The sequence below is a fragment of the Leiobunum rupestre genome, chromosome 6 (genome assembly GCF_980474605.1).
Source record: "Leiobunum rupestre chromosome 6, qqLeiRupe1.1.hap1, whole genome shotgun sequence".
In the NCBI taxonomy this organism is placed as follows: domain Eukaryota; kingdom Metazoa; phylum Arthropoda; class Arachnida; order Opiliones; family Sclerosomatidae; genus Leiobunum; species Leiobunum rupestre.
In genome coordinates, this window is record NC_143389.1 from 23,529,137 (window position 1) to 23,547,862 (window position 18,726).

At 39.6% G+C, this 18,726-nt stretch overlaps 1 protein-coding gene across 1 annotated transcript; it reads left to right on the top strand.

Annotated features, from left to right (window-relative positions):
- The first annotated feature begins 10,047 nt into the window (after nucleotides 1–10,047).
- Nucleotides 10,048–10,649, top strand: LOC149940436 (uncharacterized). Its single transcript, XM_090179254.1, has 2 exons — nucleotides 10,048–10,336; nucleotides 10,405–10,649. Exons 1-2 carry the CDS (start codon nucleotides 10,048–10,050, stop codon nucleotides 10,647–10,649), a joined length of 534 nt encoding a protein of 177 aa, XP_090035380.1.
- The last annotated feature ends 8,077 nt before the right edge of the window (nucleotides 10,650–18,726 follow it).

An 18,726-nucleotide genomic window follows, 5' to 3' on the forward strand; every position in this document is an offset into this window, starting at 1 on the left:
GCTTTCACAGTTGTAAAGCCCGCATTTGCATCCGCAAATGTAGGCTTTGTCCCTAACAGCCTTTCCCTTTACTTCAGAGAGTTATCTCGTTGTTTTGGGCCAACGCTGCTGGGGAAGGTAGGGATGACTCATCCTCGCTCGCGTCGTCCACCTTCGGAATTCTCCGAAAGTGACGACCTCTGACCCGAAGGGTTAAGAGCGGGGTAAAGTTACCGGTGACGCTTACTATTGCACCACAGTGAGTCCGCAAATATTTCTTGGTGGGCTTTCTTCTCCAGCCAATTAGGTTGGAGACCGGTAGCGCCATCCGAGGGGCCCGCTTTATAAGGGACTAACTCTCTTGGTTACGGACTCCGACCTAACCAGTAATATCTTTTGTAATATTTGATAAATATATATATATATTATTAATAAAGAGTATTTTATAGTGTAACTCTCGTACATGGTTTAGACATAAGCCGACAATTTCCAGGCTTCACAAATGGCGCCCAACGTGGGGCCCGAGTTGTTGAATGTACGAGAGTTTATGTTATTTTAATTTTTAAGTGTAATTTTTGGGTTATGAGTTAGTTAAATTTTAGTGTTAGTGTATTTTTTATATTAGTGGATTGTGGGTACCTTTGTTTCCCAGTGGGTTTTCCGGAGGGGTTTTTGGGTTAGGCGGCTCTAGGGATTTTAGAGTCGCGGTTTAAGTCTTAAACATTAAAACCAGGTCCGGAATGGTTTTGGGAAATGAGGGGGGTACTGGTGCTGGAAACCCAGCCCAGGAGGATATGGCGCAAGTCATGGCTCGTGCTTTGCGCGAGGCCTTGAACGGTTATGCGACCAGCCGGGATGTGGGAGCACGCGCTGCCAAATCCCGAGGGTTAAGTTAAATGTAGAAGCGCCGATCTACATGGGTCCGGCCGACGAGAAGTCTCCGTTGGAGTTAATGGAGGCTCTTGACCGGTATCAGACGGTTAAGGGGTACAGCGAAGGGATATCCTCTTGCAGGTACTACCGTCGTGCATGCGGGGACCCGCTGCACTTTGGTGGTCGTTCCAAGGAGTGTTTCCCTCCTTGAACGTTTTTCGTCAGGCATTTCGCCACGAATATTTAGCCACCGATTACGGCAGGCGTATCCAAATTGAGTTGGATACCCGAACTCAAGGTGCGGATGAACCCCTGACGCAGTATATTCACTGTATAGCTAAATACTACCGGGGTATTGGGGGAACCGCCACCGAGGCCGATAGGGTAGCTCGAGTGTTACGGCAATGTCACCCGACATACCGTCATCACTTAAGGGGAAAGGCATTCGCCACCCTGAAAGAGTTGTCGCAGGAGGCCAAGATTATTCAATCTGACCTTCTCGCGCAAGCCATTTATCGTCCCCCGCCCACCGCTTTAGAATCCCTAGAGCCAACTCTGGCTTACGGGGGAACTTTAGGACAGGTTGGGCGAGAGCCCCCTGTTACTGGTGGCGCGGTGAGTTTAGCAGCCACCGGAGTGCCGGCTAATTCTAGCCCGGTATCTTTGGGTGCATTGGGTGTTATGGGAGTAGGCCTAGCTGCTCTGGATCCTTTTTGGCATTATAGGATTCAGAGGCAGTCTGCTAATTGGTCGAGCGCGGCAGTCGCCCCTCAACCAATGCAGCAAACTTTCCAGCAGAATCCTGTAGAAAGTTTTAGGCCGGTACGCCAGAATTTAGATTGTTATGGTTGTTGGAAACCCGGACATATTAAACGCCAATGTCCCGAGCAGGGAAACTGGCGAGGGAGGCCTTCCAATTAAATGCATGTACACCCAGAAATGGGAGTGAGCCTCGGCAAAATTCTGACGTTTGGAAAGCTGGTAACGAGGGAGAGCTTCCAAATACTCATAATTGCACTCCCTTGGTCAATTGGTGTGCTGACGGAACATTTGGCGGGGAAAATCCCCCATTGTTACGGTTCCAAACTTTGGAACATTCGTTTTTAGGCTTGTTAGACTCTGGTTCCTCAGTCCAAAGATAATCTAGACTACGTACCCTAGATTGGAAATGCAGCGAGATTCCTACAGGCTCCCGTCTAACCATACGATTCCCTAGTTGCGGGGGGGCAATGTAATAGCCAGGGGCTAAAAAGTCTGAAAAATTCAGTTCGGTTCAGTTTTAAATCTCGTATCCGAGGTCGGTGCTGGCTGCTGGCAGTCTAAACAAAAAAAATCGGGACTGGAGGACGAGGCCCGAGGTTTCGACCAAGTTTGATTTGAAGCGTAAATTTTCTTTATTTTACAGATTGGAATTTTATTTTACCAAGGTGTAAACTAAATATGTCAAAATCTTGCCAATTCAAGAGTTGTAAGAACTATCACAAATCATCTTTAATCATAAGTTGGGTCATGAATATATCTAGCTATGAATATCCAACTCTACGATATAGCCCTTCTATCATGTCGATTTGATTTGGGTGGTAACTTTCGAGGCCAGTGACGCGATTGGAAACCAATCAGGAAACAAGAGGAAGTGACGGCTTGTTAGCTCCTCCCTCGGTCGTAGCCGTAGCAGACAGTAATTTTTTGAAACAATCATGTCGCTGACGCTTTTAAAAAAGGTTAGCGATTTTTTAAGTAAATAAAATATTTATTAAAAAAACACTATTTAAATATGCCAGGGGTGGTGGGAAATGATAAAGAGTTGCTAATAGCCGTTTTAACTAGCGCATGCGGTATTTTTGACAATCTAGAAATAAAAACGTTTAGTGAAGTAATAAGCCTTGGGTACGAACAGACTAGTTCAGTGTGTTCAGCTTCTACAAACTTGAAAAATGAGCTTTTATCATTTGAAATAGTGAGGAAGGATAGTTGTCATATATTCCCAGCTGTTTGTGGCAAAATTAATTTGGACGATATTCAGTTTGAAAGCTTAAAAACCCTTTCACATGACGAAAGTTTTGCAGGACAAAGAGAAGCAAGTCTGATATCAAATCCATTGAAAGTGGTAGTGTCTTCACGAACCTGGTCCGCCAGCCTTGTAGCACTGGGACGAAGTGTTAGAAATATAAGTAAATTGGCTATATTGGTTAATGAAATATGGGAAATTGAAAAGGGATTTATTGAAATTCTCCAAAAACTTTCTTCATTTGGATTAGTGAAAACAGGTGGTGTTAAACTGTGTTGCGGAATCACAAATGATGAATTTAATTGTTTGAAGGTAAAAGGCGTTAAGGACTTTGCTCAAAGAAGATATTATCCAGGGGGTGGTTACGTATACGAAGGACCAAATTGTGGCATTTTAATTGATATCTCAAATAAATTCCGATTGCCAGCATATCCTTTTCATCGTTGCGCTAATTGCCAATCCTATATTTCACGCCGTGCAAAGCGAAGCATGGAGTTCAAACTTCAGTCTGCAGCTAAACGAATATGCAAAGATACTGATAAGCAAAGTGAAAAAATTTCAACTTCAGAAGCTTTAAACATTGAACAGAACGTCACTCCTTCAAAAATACAAATTAATCCTGTCATTCACGATCCTATTAATATTTCAGCGAAAGTATCAATTCTGCATAATGTACAAAAAACTCCTAGTAACATCTCTTCTAGAGTACCAATTAGATTTTTAACACCAACAACTCAGAAAAAACGTTTGTTAAATTTGAAGAAAAAGAGGATAACCCAAAGCAATGAAATTAAGTATCTCCGGAAAAGAATAGCCAAATATGAAGTTATGCTTAATGAGTGTCAGTCAAAGGAATTAGAGAGTATCGTTTCAAAGATAGACACCAGTTTTAAAGATGACCTTGAGGAAGTTTTTAATGAAAATCAAAAAACGAAAGCCCAACTCAGAAGAATATGGAAAAATGACAGGTTGAGATGTCATGCTAAAGACACAGAGGAATTTAAGAAAGACCAAAAGAAAAATAGTAAGTTTGGTTTTACGTTTTAGTCAAATTGATATGAAGTTAAAACATTTTTTTTTTACTTTTTACGAAGCTACAGGAAATCGAGGTAACAAGTGGTCACTCATTACATATAGGCTTGCCTTATCAGTCTACATAAGAAGTCCAGCGGCCTACTCTGCCCTCAAAAGTTTCCACATTTTAAATCTTCCGAGCGAATCTTCATTGAAGCACTTCACAGGCAACCGATTGGAGAAACCAGGCCTGTCAAATTCATATTTGGAGTCTCAACGGGAAGTGTACGATAAGATTAAAGTTGAACAAGTAAATAAAGGACTGCAAGTTCCTCTGGGAGAGGGTATTTTGATTTTTGATGAGGTGCGTGTTATTGGAAAAATAATGTGGAACTCCAAAAGTCATGAGTGACATGGACTTCACTGTGTTGGGGGATATTTATGAAGATATTTCAGGTGCAAGAGATTATGAAACTAGATACATTCTCCAGTTTTTGTGGCGCGATCTATCTCACAATTTCGACGTTCTTGGGCCATATTTCACATTTCCTGGTCCTGTTAATAGAAAGAATTTGTATACGTGCTTAATGAACACGCTTAGAATTTTCGAGTTCCATGACTTTCACGTGCGTGGTTGTGTGTGTGATGGTGCCAGCACCAATTTAAGTGTCATTAAATTTACAATCGGTCACCCTAAAAAGTCATTTGGCAAGAAAGTTGGCTCCCATCAGATTGATCCTTCCTTTGACAATCCATTTTGGCCTGGACATAGGATTAATTGGATTATTTGTCCTAGCCACGAGGTAAGAGTTTATTGTAAAATACATATCTGATAAATGGTAGGGGTGTGCAAATAACATTTTTTCTAGATACTTCGAATGCCAAATTGAATATGTAAATCTAGAAAAAATTTTGTTGAATATTTTTAGTTAAATTATTAGTTATTATGAAAGCCAGTAAACCGATAATTTACAAATAGTTAACAAATTTAGTCAAAAACCTTAAGAAAATTAATGATTTCAGTTGCTAATAGAAATATTTTGCTCACCCCTAATGTTAATAATTATAACTTTAATTTGTGCATTAAGATGAAAAGTTTGGTAAATCAACTACACGCTTCTCGACACCCTGATGGAGCAAGGACTTTCAAAAGTTCATCAGGCATCTGCTTTGGTTGGAAAGTTATCGAAAACCACTATGACAGAGAAATCGTAAGAATGAAGCAAAACCTACCGAAACTAGTAAAGAAATTGCAAAAGTCTTATGTTGAGAGGGATTCATGGACGAAGCTTAATGTTTTACCCGCTAAAATTTTACAAGTATGAGTCTATTTTATCAGTGAAATAGTCAGGGCCACAACATGTGACCCCCCCCCCTCAATGTATGGTTGTTTAAAAAACAATTGCCCTCCCCCCTCTGAAACCAAATCCTGGCTACGCCACTGCATTTTCCCAATTTTCCTAACCTTAATTATGATTTAATATTAACAACCAAATCTCACAGCAAGAAGAGATGCTGATGGCACTTTTGCATTATGCTAAACCATCAATAATTGAGGCTTCAGAGTCTGCCACAAAATCAACTCTAGCACCTAATGTACCAGATGACGCTCCTGAAGTGTTGGCTGTGTATAATTATCTTAAGTCCCTCAACTACATCTTCGAAAGAGGAATTCTTGCAAGGTTTCCTCTCTTTCGGTTAGACCACCCTATGATAGACAGAGTTAAAGAGGGGTTCAACTATTTTTGTACTTGGATCGATTCTATTGAAGGTAGAAAACAGTTTAAAAACTAGTTAAAAATTTTACATTTAATGAAGTACGACTAACGTTCTTCTTAGATCTGGAAGATTATAAACAATCTCAGTTTTTGTCATGGCAGGTATGTGTTAAAATAATTTCGCTATCCCAGAATAAAAAAACGTAACTTGAAAAATCAATTTTTGAGAAAACTCGTCTTAAAGGTTTGACCATGAATATATCTAGCTATATTCATGGTTTGACCCAGTGGCGTAAACAAGGGGGGGGGGTCCAGACTCCCCTTGGGCATATACCTTTGACTGTACCAAATTTTCACCCCTTTTCAGACCCCTCACCTTAACATTTACATCAGTGCAAGAACCATTATAGATTATTTAAATTATCAGGTCAAACCTTTAAGGAGAGTTTTCTCAAAACTCAATTTTTCAAGTTATGGTTTTTTCATTCTGAGGTAGCTAGTTTTTATTTTAAAATTTACTAATTTTAAATATATAGACCTGGGATCTTTTGCGTGTGATGTATTATGGATTCCTAAACCTTTGTGAAGATTATTTTGCAGCAAACCCTGGTTATTTTTTAATACCTGGTAAAGTGAATGGAAGTGCGGTGGAAACTTTATTTAGTCAGTTCAAATTTAGCGCGGCTGGGAAATTATCAGGAATTAACTACGCAACAGCAAGGAGAGCTTTTTTGATAAAAAGAGATGTTCATGGGATACATGCCTCCCATGGTGATTACAGAAATGTTTCACTAGCTGTGGCGGAAACAGAATTGAAGAAAAAATAAATGGGTGGAAATATCATTGAGAGCATAAATCGCTGCATATGGTTTTAAAAATATTTTATTTAAAATAGGAATTTGTTAACCAAATATTAAAAATGTTTTTAAATGATTAAAGGTCTAATACTTTTCTGGCTTTTATAACCCGTTTTGATCGAGAAGTAGATGAGCTATGGTCCAATATCTGAGATTTGTTTGGCAAAATTGAGCCGAGACTAGCAGTAGATTTATATTCTTTCACAGAATTAGTTGTTTCTTGGATTATATCACAGTTAGACTTACAATTGTTAGTTTCAGAGCTTACAGCTTTTTTAAAAGTATCACATTTAATCTTATCACTTTTAATCGAGATTTTTTTAATCTTATCACTTTTTTTGAGAGTCCTACTATTTTAGGTGCATGCTTAACTATCTTACTTTTAGAGTCTTTATACTTATTCTGTTCACATTTCAACATATTCGTTTTTTTACTCTTTTTACTGTTCATGCCATTTTTCTTTTGTTTTAATGCAATTGCGTACAGATCATCACGGAGCATTGATCCTCCCTTGGAAAGATGTTTTCGTGCGTCAACCTAAAATTAAATTAATGTTAAATGGAGCAAGCAGCTAAAGTGGTTTTTGGAGTTAGCATACCAACACCAATTTAATACCCCTTGCTAGCTTTCATCAAATGTACCTTTAATTGATTATACGATGTTAGGAAAGCTCCTACTCTTGCGTGCACTAATTTCCTGATAAATATTTTGAAAAATGAATCATGATCATCTAGTTCAAACAGACGACAATCCTCAACTTCCATCAGGTTAACTGCTTTAATGAATTCTTCTTTAAGAAAAAGGGCATTTTTCATATGGGAACATATGAACTGAAACAGAAAATAAAATGGCAATTAGATTTGATCTTCTGAAGTGAAATATTTCAGAAATATCCAGATCTACTTTATCCATCCATTAACTTACCTTTATAGTATTTGGACCATAGGTTTTCATAGTTTCGTTAGATGCTACTTTGCGTAACTCGCTTTCAAACCTCAAGAAAGGGGTTTAGTTGTTTTCTTGGGAAGTACATACCACCTTTATCTCTATCCTTTAAAGCTTCCTCGAGTGTTTTCTTATCTTCGTCCCCCATAGTTATGGCTGTTATGAATTTTAAAAAGTCATTTTTTACATTGCGCTTTCCAATATTCACCATCTGACCGAGACAACCCCCAGCTAATAAAATTAATCTTAATTTTTGATCAACATCCGTAAACCTGAAATATTACAAAAAAAAATAATTAATTCTTAGTGAAGGTAAAGCAAAATAAGAAACTTACCCGAAATCTTGGTTATTTTGAGGTGGGGTTGGCAAATGTATAGATGGATATTCTTTGATAACTTTTATCATAATACTATCAAAGGTTGCATAGGCGATAGCGTGGAACACTGACACCCAGTCTCTCAGTGAGCTTCCAATAAGTTCTGCAGAAGATTTCTTCAAAATATTTAAGAGGGTAGTTTCCGTATCATTTTTATCTGCCGTTGCCAATAACCCTTCCGTGCAACCAACCAGCCTCTTGCAAATTACTCCAAGTGTAGTAAACCACCGCTTCTCCATTTCCATGTGTTTTTCATCATTTTTAACTGTTTTGTCATCTCCCACATCTTTGTAAATTTTAATAAATAACTTTTTCAGTTCGTTAACAATGATGATGCCAATAGCACTTGAGACTAGATTATATGATTCCTTTTCAAATCCTAATTCTTTGACTATTTTCATTTTTGACTCGCAACCTCCTTGAATGTCCATCATTAACTTATTATTCACAGTAGAATTAAGTTCCTGGTCATTATAATTCTCTATTCTCAGAAGAATTTCTTCAAAATTTCTGGATTCTCTATGTTTTTTATGTGATTTTGCTACCGGCGCATTGGATTTCGAACTGAGCATAAGCAAAGGCTTAGTAGTAGAATTCTGTTCATCAGACATTTTTGACCCTTAATCGTGTTGACATTTGTTATTTTTTTATTCTATGAGAATCCTTTGTTTTAAAAAAAGATTTGATGAAAAACTTATCCGGAAATTCTTCAAATACATTCAATAACTCACCAATTCATTCCATAAACTGTTAATCCTCTTCAACTTACTCGAAGCTTGAGTTATCGTCTGCTTAAAAAAATTATGCTCTCTATTTCCGCCACGTGATTGATCTCGTGACTAGCTAAGCCCAACCCAAATCTTATCGGGAGGTTAGAGAGGCTATTGCCATTATATATTCATAGCTAGATATATTCATGGTTGGGTTAAATTGAAATTGTAGCGAAGTTTATTAATAACGTTGGTGCCTTCAATTGTAAATATGGACAAGTAGGCCTAATGGAATGCTTCATTTGTCATCATTTTTAATTGGATTTGCCTTAATTAGAGATCGGCGTTTGAATTAGAAATTATCTAATTATTTATTTTTATTCAAAACCGCAAATTATCCAAAAAAAAAGAAAAAAACGATTATTTTTGCATGTTAAATCGTTGTTTATTCCTATAAAATGTTCATAAAAAACAGTTAACCAAACTTTTTATGGTTAATCGAAATTTTGCCGGTTAATTTATTCGTTCCGCCGACCTCTAGCCTTAATTTTTTTCTAAGCAAAGCTGTTTAAAAAGAATAAAAATATAGGAAAACATTTGAAATTAACCATTTAAAACTTATTTTTACAAAAGGTTAATCAGGAGAGTCAATCTCTTCATTGGGCAAAGATATTAATTTTGAACAGTTTTTTAAATTTTACCACTGAAATTATATTTAAGACAAACAATTTATGACTACATCGATGATAATTAAAATTGTAATACTAACCACTCGGCTTTTTAGATTTGGGTTGTTTCTTTTGACAATAAGCGTGATCCATTTTTAGTCCGAGGCCCGAACGAGGACACGAGGTCCATATATCGAAGCAGACGAACCCGCTGAATCTTTTCAGACTAAACTTCCACCTCCCCCCCCTCTCCCACTAGGGAATCGCATGAGACAACGCATTTCGCGTACGTTTCTACCCCCTGCTCCGTCTCTCTCTTGGGTGATAATTTTGTCCCCATTTTTGAGAAAAAAGGGAAGAAAATGAGCGAAAATAGCACTACAGTTAGATTTGGCCGTGGCACGTGTCGTGTCGCGGGCAGTATCAGGCTTTCCATAAGATGGGCCGGCGGCATTCGCCGCCAGCGCTTTCTTGTAGTTCACGGTCTGACCCCCACTGTTATCTTGGGTAGAGATTTTATTGGGGCGGAGAGAATAGACCTAAGAATGAGCGAGGGAGGGTGGTCAATCGGCCCCCTACCCCAGCGCGTCATTCCCTTCGATTCCGAAGAGGAAGGCGAAAGGGTAAATTATTTTCAGGTAGACAATGAGAGTCCCGGCGCCGTGGGAACCCCCGCAGCGTTGGAGACGTTGGCGGTTTCAGAGGAAAACTCTTCTGACTCCGCGGAGGGAGAAAACTCTTCCAAGGAGTGGAGCTTCCTTTCGACAGGAAAGCCATCATAAGTTCGCAAGTTACTGATCTAGGGTTAGCGAGGATTATCGCTGAGTTAGAGCGGGCTAGAAGCTCTGGAAGTCCGAATACGGCATTGGAAGCCGGGACAGTACTAGATTAGTATATAATGGACAAAGATTGCCTATTGTTTAGGTACTTCCCTCCTTGGGATGAGGAGGATGAAGACGGGCTTGAAAATGCTTGGAAAGTGGTGGTACTTAAGAGACTTAGAGTACCATTCATTAAGTATTTTCAAGATTGGGATGCCCGTTTAACAGAATTAGGCTTTGCTTTGCGTTTAGGTGAGAGCAAAGCGACAGGGTATTCGCCCGCCGCTTTGAACTTAGGCCGAGAGCTTCGCGTGCCCCTGGATTTGGAATTGATACCAGGAAATACTTCCAGTAATCGAAGCGCAGGCAGGTACGCCGAGAAACTGAAAATTAGGTTGCATGATGCAATCGACCATGCACGTTTGAATTTACAGGATTCGAAGCTCACGCAAAAACTGCACTACGACAAGCGTCATCGGCTGTTTTCTACAAACGTGGAGACCTCGTATTGCGCAAAACTCATCTTCTTTCCGACGCTAGTCGTGGTATCACGGCTTCGTTGGGAGATAAGTTTGAGGGGCCGTTTGTAGTGCAGGAAAGAACCCCTCCTTTGACATATTGGCTGGGGGGCCCGAACTCCGGTGATTTCATCGAAGTAACGCACGTGTCCCAGCTGTGACGAAACCGGTAGGGGGGCGGAAACGCCTGACGAGAAGAAGGAAACCCTCTCTCGTCCCAAGAGGAAGAGACGGCGTAGAAGGGGTGAGAGTGCTGTAGACCCCCCTAAGCATCGCTAAAATCTGCGTTCAAAGGCAAACGCCTAGTAACAATTTTTGGGTGGCGGTCTAACGTATTGCGTAGAATTTGAGATACCTTGAATTATACGTAATTTTGGTTAAGATTGTTGCGAATTCGCGCCATCTTTTAGCAATTGTAACCAGGATCGGGGAGTCGATCCCGATCTCGCCGGTCGGGGCGGGAACCAGAGGCTTTTGAGCGCGGGGACGTCAGAATGGGTCGGCCCAAGGAATGCAGAGGCAGATCACCCTGTCGAGAGTAGGGCAACCAGCCCAAACCACAAGGCAGGCGGCCCAAGGAACGCAGAGGCAGACCACCCTGTCGAGAGGTGGGCAACCAGCCCAAACTACAAGGCATACGGCCTTAGGAGGACCCTTCAGGCATACCGCCCAAGGATCAAGGGGGCAGGCCGCCCACTCCGCAACAGCATCACCGGCGTCCATTGAGGCGAGGCATACGCCCCTCAACGGATGTCGAGGACCGTGGCTACTTGGGTGGGCACCAATGGACTTTGGCCTGTTGACCTATTTCAGTGCCGCCCGGTGGCCCAAGCAGCTTGAGGTAGTGGGATGCCCCACTCCCCACGTCTTCCAGGGGTGTACCGTGGGGAAAGTAGCTCCGAGGGTGTATCCTTCGGTAGTTGTCCCTATGGTGCAGGGGGCTTCCAATGCCAAGTCAGTCGAGGCGATTCTGGTCGCTGAGCTTGGCGCCACCAGTCATACCCCCACGAGTGTTAGGATCGTCACGATGGATCTGGACACTTTGTTATTGGGGGATAACGACGTCTCTTCCCTCGATAGCGACGACGAGCACTTTCTTGACGCTATGGACCACCTTGACCTCACACTAGACGCCTAATTTTGGGGGGGGGGGGTGTGTAAAGCCCGCATTTGCATCCGCAAATGTAGGCTTTGTCCCTAACAGCCTTTCCCTTTACTTCAGAGAGTTCTCTCGTTGTTTTGGGCCAACGCTGCTGGGGAAGGTAGGGATGACTCATCATCGCTCGCGTCGTCCATCTTCGGAATTCTTCGAAAGTGGCGACCTCTGGCCCCAAGGATTAAGAGCGGGGTAAAGTTACTGGTGACGCTTACTATTGCACCACAGTGAGTCCGCAAATATTTCTTTGGTGGGCTTTCTTCTCCAGCCAATTAGGTTGGAGACCGGTAGCGTCATCCGAGGGGCCCGCTATATAAGTGACGTCGGGACAATGGACTAACTCTCTTGGTTACGGACTCCGACCTAACCAGTCATATCTTTTGTATTCTCTCTTCTAGAGAAAGTTTAGTTGCCATGCCTTGTAATATTTGGTAAATATATATATATATTATTAATAAAGAGTATTTTATAGTGTAACTCTCGTACATGGTTTAGACATAAGCCGACAATTTCCAGGCTTCACACAGTGTGGATACTTGGTAATACATCAAAAGCTGCCAGAGCCTCATACGTTGCGGCTGAGCGCGAATAGACACTGAGAGAAATTCTTTAGGTGAGGGGACTCCATCTATTGCCGTGACTTCCTCTAAAACATTTTTATTGATCTTTCAAGAAATCATGTTTTGGTACAGAATTGCTATCTAGCTCCCACGCTTTTTTCAGTACAAGGCCAATAAGCTTATTTTTTTCATAGCTGCCTTAAATATTTCATCTAAATCTTCCTTTCCTTTGGAATTGATTTCGGCAAGAACGTTTTTAATTTTTTCATTTTGGTCAAGACTTAGTTCTAAGCTAGATTCAATAATTTGTTTATCTAACTGCTTTACTTTTCGAGCTAATCCTGATCGGCACCATCTGCTTTCTTTTAACCGCCGTTTCCTTGACTTTGGTGTTAAAACACTAATCCTACAAGATGACCTCATGGATCGTCTCTTTAGTTTGGTTCTTGGGGTAACCTGTTCTTTCTTCTTCTTGACATCAGTCATATTCCTGAAAGAATTCGTATACTGTAAAAATTTATTTACAAATTAAATTGCGAGTTTGTTTACCAATTAAGTTTACGGCAGTTAGGACATTGATAATCTTTGTCTTCAATAAGTTCAATTTTGTCTTTGTCATCAATAAGTTCAATTTTGTCTTTGTCTGCATTCGATGGAGGTATAAACCAGGCAAGGCATTCTGAATCTTGGTAACGTTCAAATGGATACGTATATTTCTGAAGATTTTTGGTGTTTTCCATTCCTAACGTTATCTCCTATTGAAATTTGATATTACAACTGAACACACCTTAGGTATACCAGTGCAAAAAACGTAGCTTTCACTCAATGATGCCACAGCTTTAGTCACTACATCCAATTTCAGAGATTGATTTTGAAAGTCATAGAAGTACACTTCTTCCGCACTTTTAAAAAGCGTTAAAATTGATAGTTTTCCCTCTGAAGTAAACAGCAAGCGCCGTGGAGCATCGTCATACGTAGCCACTGGCAATAACCCACTTTCATTATAAATCTCAACGTAATTAAGTAAGCTGTTATATCTTTTCAATCTACGCATAGATATTTCACCTATAACAACATGTAAAAAAAGTTGTTAAGGAATAACCTGTGTACAATGTAAAACGTGGCCTGTCTTACCTTGATTTATTGTTTTTACAAAACATTTTATGGCCAACAAGGGTTGCGAAAGGACTTCAAGAAGTTCAACTGGCTCTTCAATTGGTTTTGGGCCACTTACAATTTGTCTTTTTGTTTGACATTCTAAATCAACTAAAGCCGTGTCTTGGTTGGTGGAAAACTTTCGCTTACGTGAATTTACATTTTTAAAATAATTAATTTCATCCCATTTCACACGAGGGACTTTAAAACCGAAAATTTCCGTTTGAGTTAAAGCATTAACACAGTCAACAGACTCAACACTAAAATGCGTTTGAACAGTTTGCTCTAAGCCTTTGATTTTCGACGTTATGTGCACTCTTGGTTCAAAAGTTTGAACACCTACGTGTACTTCCTTAACCTCTTTGAAAACTACGAAAATGTTGCATTAAGTTTGCTGGTTTTTGAACTTTGTTCCATCCAAAGAACCTCGATTTTTATTCCGAGGCATTTTATTTATAAGTAATAGCACTTCAGGCACGAAAATAAAATCTAAGGAATCCAAGCGATCTTAAGTCTTCATGTACGGTAACAGACGTGTTTTTTAAATATAGGCGTCCAATAAGATATCTCAGAAATTCCAACACGTGTCAAGGAGCCGCCAATGGACATTTTTTACAAACTATTTATTTATTTTTAATAAATAAAAAAGGTAATTAAATTAGAGTACGTTAGGATCAATAACTTAACTTTTAAATTGGTTCAGTTAATTTTCAGTTATGAAATGACGCGACTGTGAGCAGAATTCCATAGCACTATTTTATGGCCTATTTTCGCATGTTCGTGTGCGATGACCCTCAATAGTAAACTTACGCAAAGGGGGGAAGGCAATTTGAAGGGGCTCCTCAGCTTACGTGTGGCAGATTGTTGAATATTGTATAGAAGAAACTACGCGACATCTTGTTTACCATTTTTGTATTTTTTGTTGTAACCATTTGTTTGTATTCGAATCCTTAATAATTTCTAAAAATATGTATTATCCATATTTCCCTTAAAATTAAATTCGAATGGCTAAAGTAACATAGTTTTTATGAGATAAATCGTAATGAAAACCAGATACCCTTAGACCCAAGTTGTAAAATATAAGCCTCTTTAAAAGTGTATCCAACGAAACTCTCGGCAATTCTGGGACCATAAACGCTTCGTCAATTGTCCTCTTGGTATATAAGTAGCCCGAAGGTGAAGAGTAGGGTCCCAGAATCTATCACACATGGTGCCCAAAAGAAGCGAAAGTCTCGTTTCCGCCGCTCAAAACTGCTTTACAGTTCAACTGAAACGATGTTTTGAGAGTTTTCGCGCGCTTTTAGAAACGCCATTAAGAAAAACCCCCCTATTGTACAAAAGAAGCTATTGATTCTAAAGTAGCTTCATCCCAAATTTTCCCCAGATTCAACCGAGGAATTTCAGGGAACGAACGCCGTTTTGTTCCAATCCTGCACTACCCATAAATGAGCAAATTCTTCAAAATAAAGTTTTAGATTTTTAGTATAGAGAAACATTGTCTTTAATTTACCTATAGCGTTGCACGCATTGTGACAAATCGAGCTCCCTTTAATTAATAGAAAGAGATTTACTAAAGTTTTCGAACCCAGTCATTTTTCAGTCGGTGGCTAGGGTTTCTAGATAGAGCTCTCCCCTCCTTAGAAAACCACTTAAATTTCCACTTATTTATACAGATAATCGCTTACGAAGTAAACCTTTTGATTATGTCTATCTATTTTTGGTCCTATGGTATCGGTATTTGGGTTAATACATTGAATTATCTCATTATAAGTCGCCTAAAGTGGTGCCTTGGGTTATTAGCTTAGCTGATTATTATTATCATTTTTATTATAACATTCATCGAATCCAAAAATTCCAAAAACGTATTATCCACTCCGTATACAACGTCCCCTTCCTCGCACACACTAAAGGTTTGCTCCACAAGCACAATATATTGAATGTTAAACAGCAAATCTGGCATTCCAGTTTACTTCTCTTACATCAAGAAATAAATATATTCTGAGTAAACACCCAGTCAAAAAATATTCGTAAAATTCCCCATTGCAGGACCAGAAAAATCTTTTAAAATTTATAATTTATTAGGTAATATTATTCAAAATGCAACCACACTAAATAAATTAATCAAACTTAAAATTATAAACGACGGTATCACTTATAGGTAACTTGTTAATCCCTCTTATTTTTTACTGGTTTTTATCCCATATATTTTTTTGTTCAATTCACGTTAATTTTGTGCCCCATTAAATTTATATAATTAAATGTTACTCTGCAAATCCCGGATTTGAACCTGAGACCTCTCGCGATCCAAAAGCAGGCGCTAAGGCAGAATGCACTGAGACATTTCAAGAGGAATCTCGAAGTTAATGTAGAAAATGTTTTTCTCCATTCCAAGGAGAGACGTTTTTAGTTAATTAAATATTGAGATTTTGGAACCCGAAAAAAAATGATGTTCGGATTTTTAATTTTTGTGTATTCTTTTTTAAATCAAATAGGTTTAAAATGTCTTGGAGAGTGCAATTTTTACACTATTTAATAGCATTTGAATTAATTTTTGAAAAATTGTTTAGAAACAAAATGCTCAGTTAAAAAATTAATATTTAAATGCAAATTTCATACCGACGCCTACGACGTTAGTAAATTAACTTATTTAAGGTATGTTAAATGGCATATCATACCTTAACTACCCACGTCTCTAATATATTACACAATACTAAACACATAACATAAAATATATGGTGTTTATTTAAACTGGATCTATCGATTTTCTCTAAAATATTTGAAGAAGCAACATTTTGCAGAAAGGAAAGCGTTTGCATACATAAATATAAAAAAATAAAACGTTTTTAATAGCTGGGCTAAGTTGAATTGTTCGATTTTTAGCCTCATAATTTTATAAAAATATATTGTACTAGTTCCTAGATACATTTCATAAAATATCTTAAATTTAGTAGCAAACATTTATTAGATACTAATAAAAATCAGTGCTATACCAACAGTTTACCAGTTGTTTTGTTGCTTTTGAAAATTACCGAGATTAATATTTGAGGATGGATTACATTGGTTCATTAGTCTAGGCGCGGTACAAAAGGAAACAATTTAATTTACAATTGGTACTCGATAATGAGACTAATATACATATTTTACGAGTAAAGTTTCTTGAGAGGTTCCTTAAACTAAACGGATTATAGATGTAAGATCAGTTTCAAGTTTTACAATTAGTAGGAAATTATCAAATTCAAAATACGCCGTTTTTAAAACCTCATTTTAGATAAGGAACTACTTATTAGGATTATTTAAATTACGATATGCTGTTCGAAATCAGAATCCAATTATGTCCAGGCTGATGCTGATTATGAAATCGTTTCATCTTAAATTAACTTGATACATATCATTTTCAATTTTTTGAAAAGTACCTTGTGAAACACTAATTACCTTTAGGGTCGTTTTTCTTTCCGAATACATGTCAAATGTTTCATCGGAATAGCAGGCCACTGAGGCCAGGCATCAATTATATATTTTCTATCTAAGGAAGTTAATTTATTTACTATATTAAATTACTTTTGATTATCGTAATTCATTTTCTATTCAGTAAGCCGTAATATTAGTATCTTTTCGATTCTTTCTGCGAAGTCACGAATGCTTGATCCCTAAAATGGATGCTGCAAATCCGTAGTGACTTTGTAAGCCTTTCCCCAAGTGCCAACTAATTTAAAGCAGCCAAGATATCTGCGGACCTTTTAACTCGCTATTACCGGTGAAAAATATTTTTTACAAAAACCTGAATTAATTTCCGATTTTTCTGAAATTTAGGATTTAAAGCAATCCGACACTAGAAATAATACCCTGAAAATTTCGCAACTCTATCACTTGCAATTTCTGAAAACCAGGCCCAGTCAGAACAATTAACAACACCTTGTACAATGAATGGAAACTTCTGTGCACTAGAATATATTTTTATGTTAACCTTAGGAAAAGTCTTATTTGAAACCAATCCTTAAGCTTTATCATTTTTGTGAGATGTCTCTGCCCCCCCCCCGCACCGCGGGTTCTGCGGGGGTGCTATTTACGCCACTGCACTGAATTATAGAAAATAAATCTAAGAGATACACCTAAATATATTGCAGGGGCGTACCGAAGAGAGTACGTTTGGGGGGGAGGTAAGTGAAATTTGCCAAATAAAAAACAAAAGTTTGTCAAGTCGTGTAAAATTATTATATACTAGCCGGGCCTTCAGCTAGTGGTGTGTTTCGAGGCACCCTTTTCCCCATATTCGAACCACCGCAGTAAGGCCGCCTCCCCCTTTTTCCTATGCGAGAATTACCGTGGCACTCTTTACCCCATAGTCGAACCACCGCAGTAAGGCCGCCTCCCCCTTTTTCCCATGCGAGAATTACCGTGGCACTCTTTACCCCATAGTCGAACCACCGCAGTAAGGCCGCCTCCCCCTTTTTCCCATGCGAGAATTACCGTGGCACTCTTTACCCCATAGTCGAACCACCGCAGTAAGGCCGCCTCCCCCTTTTTCCCATGCGAGAATTACCGTGGCACTCTTTACCCCATAGTCGAACCACCGCAGTAAGGCCGCCTCCCCCTTTTTCCCATGCGAGAATTACCGTGGCACTCTTTACCCCATAGTCGAACCACCGCAGTAAGGCCGCCTCCCCCTTTTTCCCATGCGAGAATTACCGTGGCACTCTTTACCCCATAGTCGAACCACCGCAGTAAGGCCCCCGACCCTTTTTTCCACGCGATAATTTCCGTGGGACCCTTTACCCCATAGTCGAACCTTCCCCTCCCCCTTTTTCCCCAGGGGATAATTTCCATGGTACTCTTTTCCCCATAGTAGAACCACCCCAGTAAGGCCCTTCCTCCCCTTTTTCCCCATGTGATAATTACCGTGGTACCCCCTGCCCCTTTTCAAATGTGATAATTACAGTAGTACCCCCTCCCCCCTTTTCCCATGTGATAATTACCGTGGTACCCCTCCCCCTTTTCCAATGTGATAACTACCGTGGTATCCCCTCCACCCATTTCCCATGTGATAATAACCGCGGGACCCCCTCCCCCCTTTTCCCGTGTTAATTACCGTGGTACTCCCTCCCCCTTTTCCCATGTGATAACTGCCATGGTATCCCCTCCACCCTTTTCCCATGTGATCTTAACCGCGAAACCCTCTCCCCCTTTGTCCCATGCGATAATTACCGTGGTACCCCCTCCCCCTTTACCCATGTGATAACTACCGTGGTACTCCCCCCACCCTTTGTACCATGCGATAATTACCGTGGTATCCCCTCCACCTTTTACCATGTGATAATAACCGCGGAACCCTCTCCCTCTTTGTACCATGCGAAAATTACCATGGTACCC

What these genes read in the sequence shown, in the direction of transcription:
- LOC149940436 (XM_090179254.1), top strand. Translation starts at nt 10,048, where the DNA reads ATGGACAAAGATTGCCTATTGTTTAGGTACTTCCCTCCTTGGGATGAG. An exon ending in TTCCAGTAATCGAAGCGCAG is followed by an intron (nt 10,337 to 10,404) that starts GCAGGTACGCCG and finishes TTGAATTTACAG; the next exon opens with GATTCGAAGCTCACGCAAAA.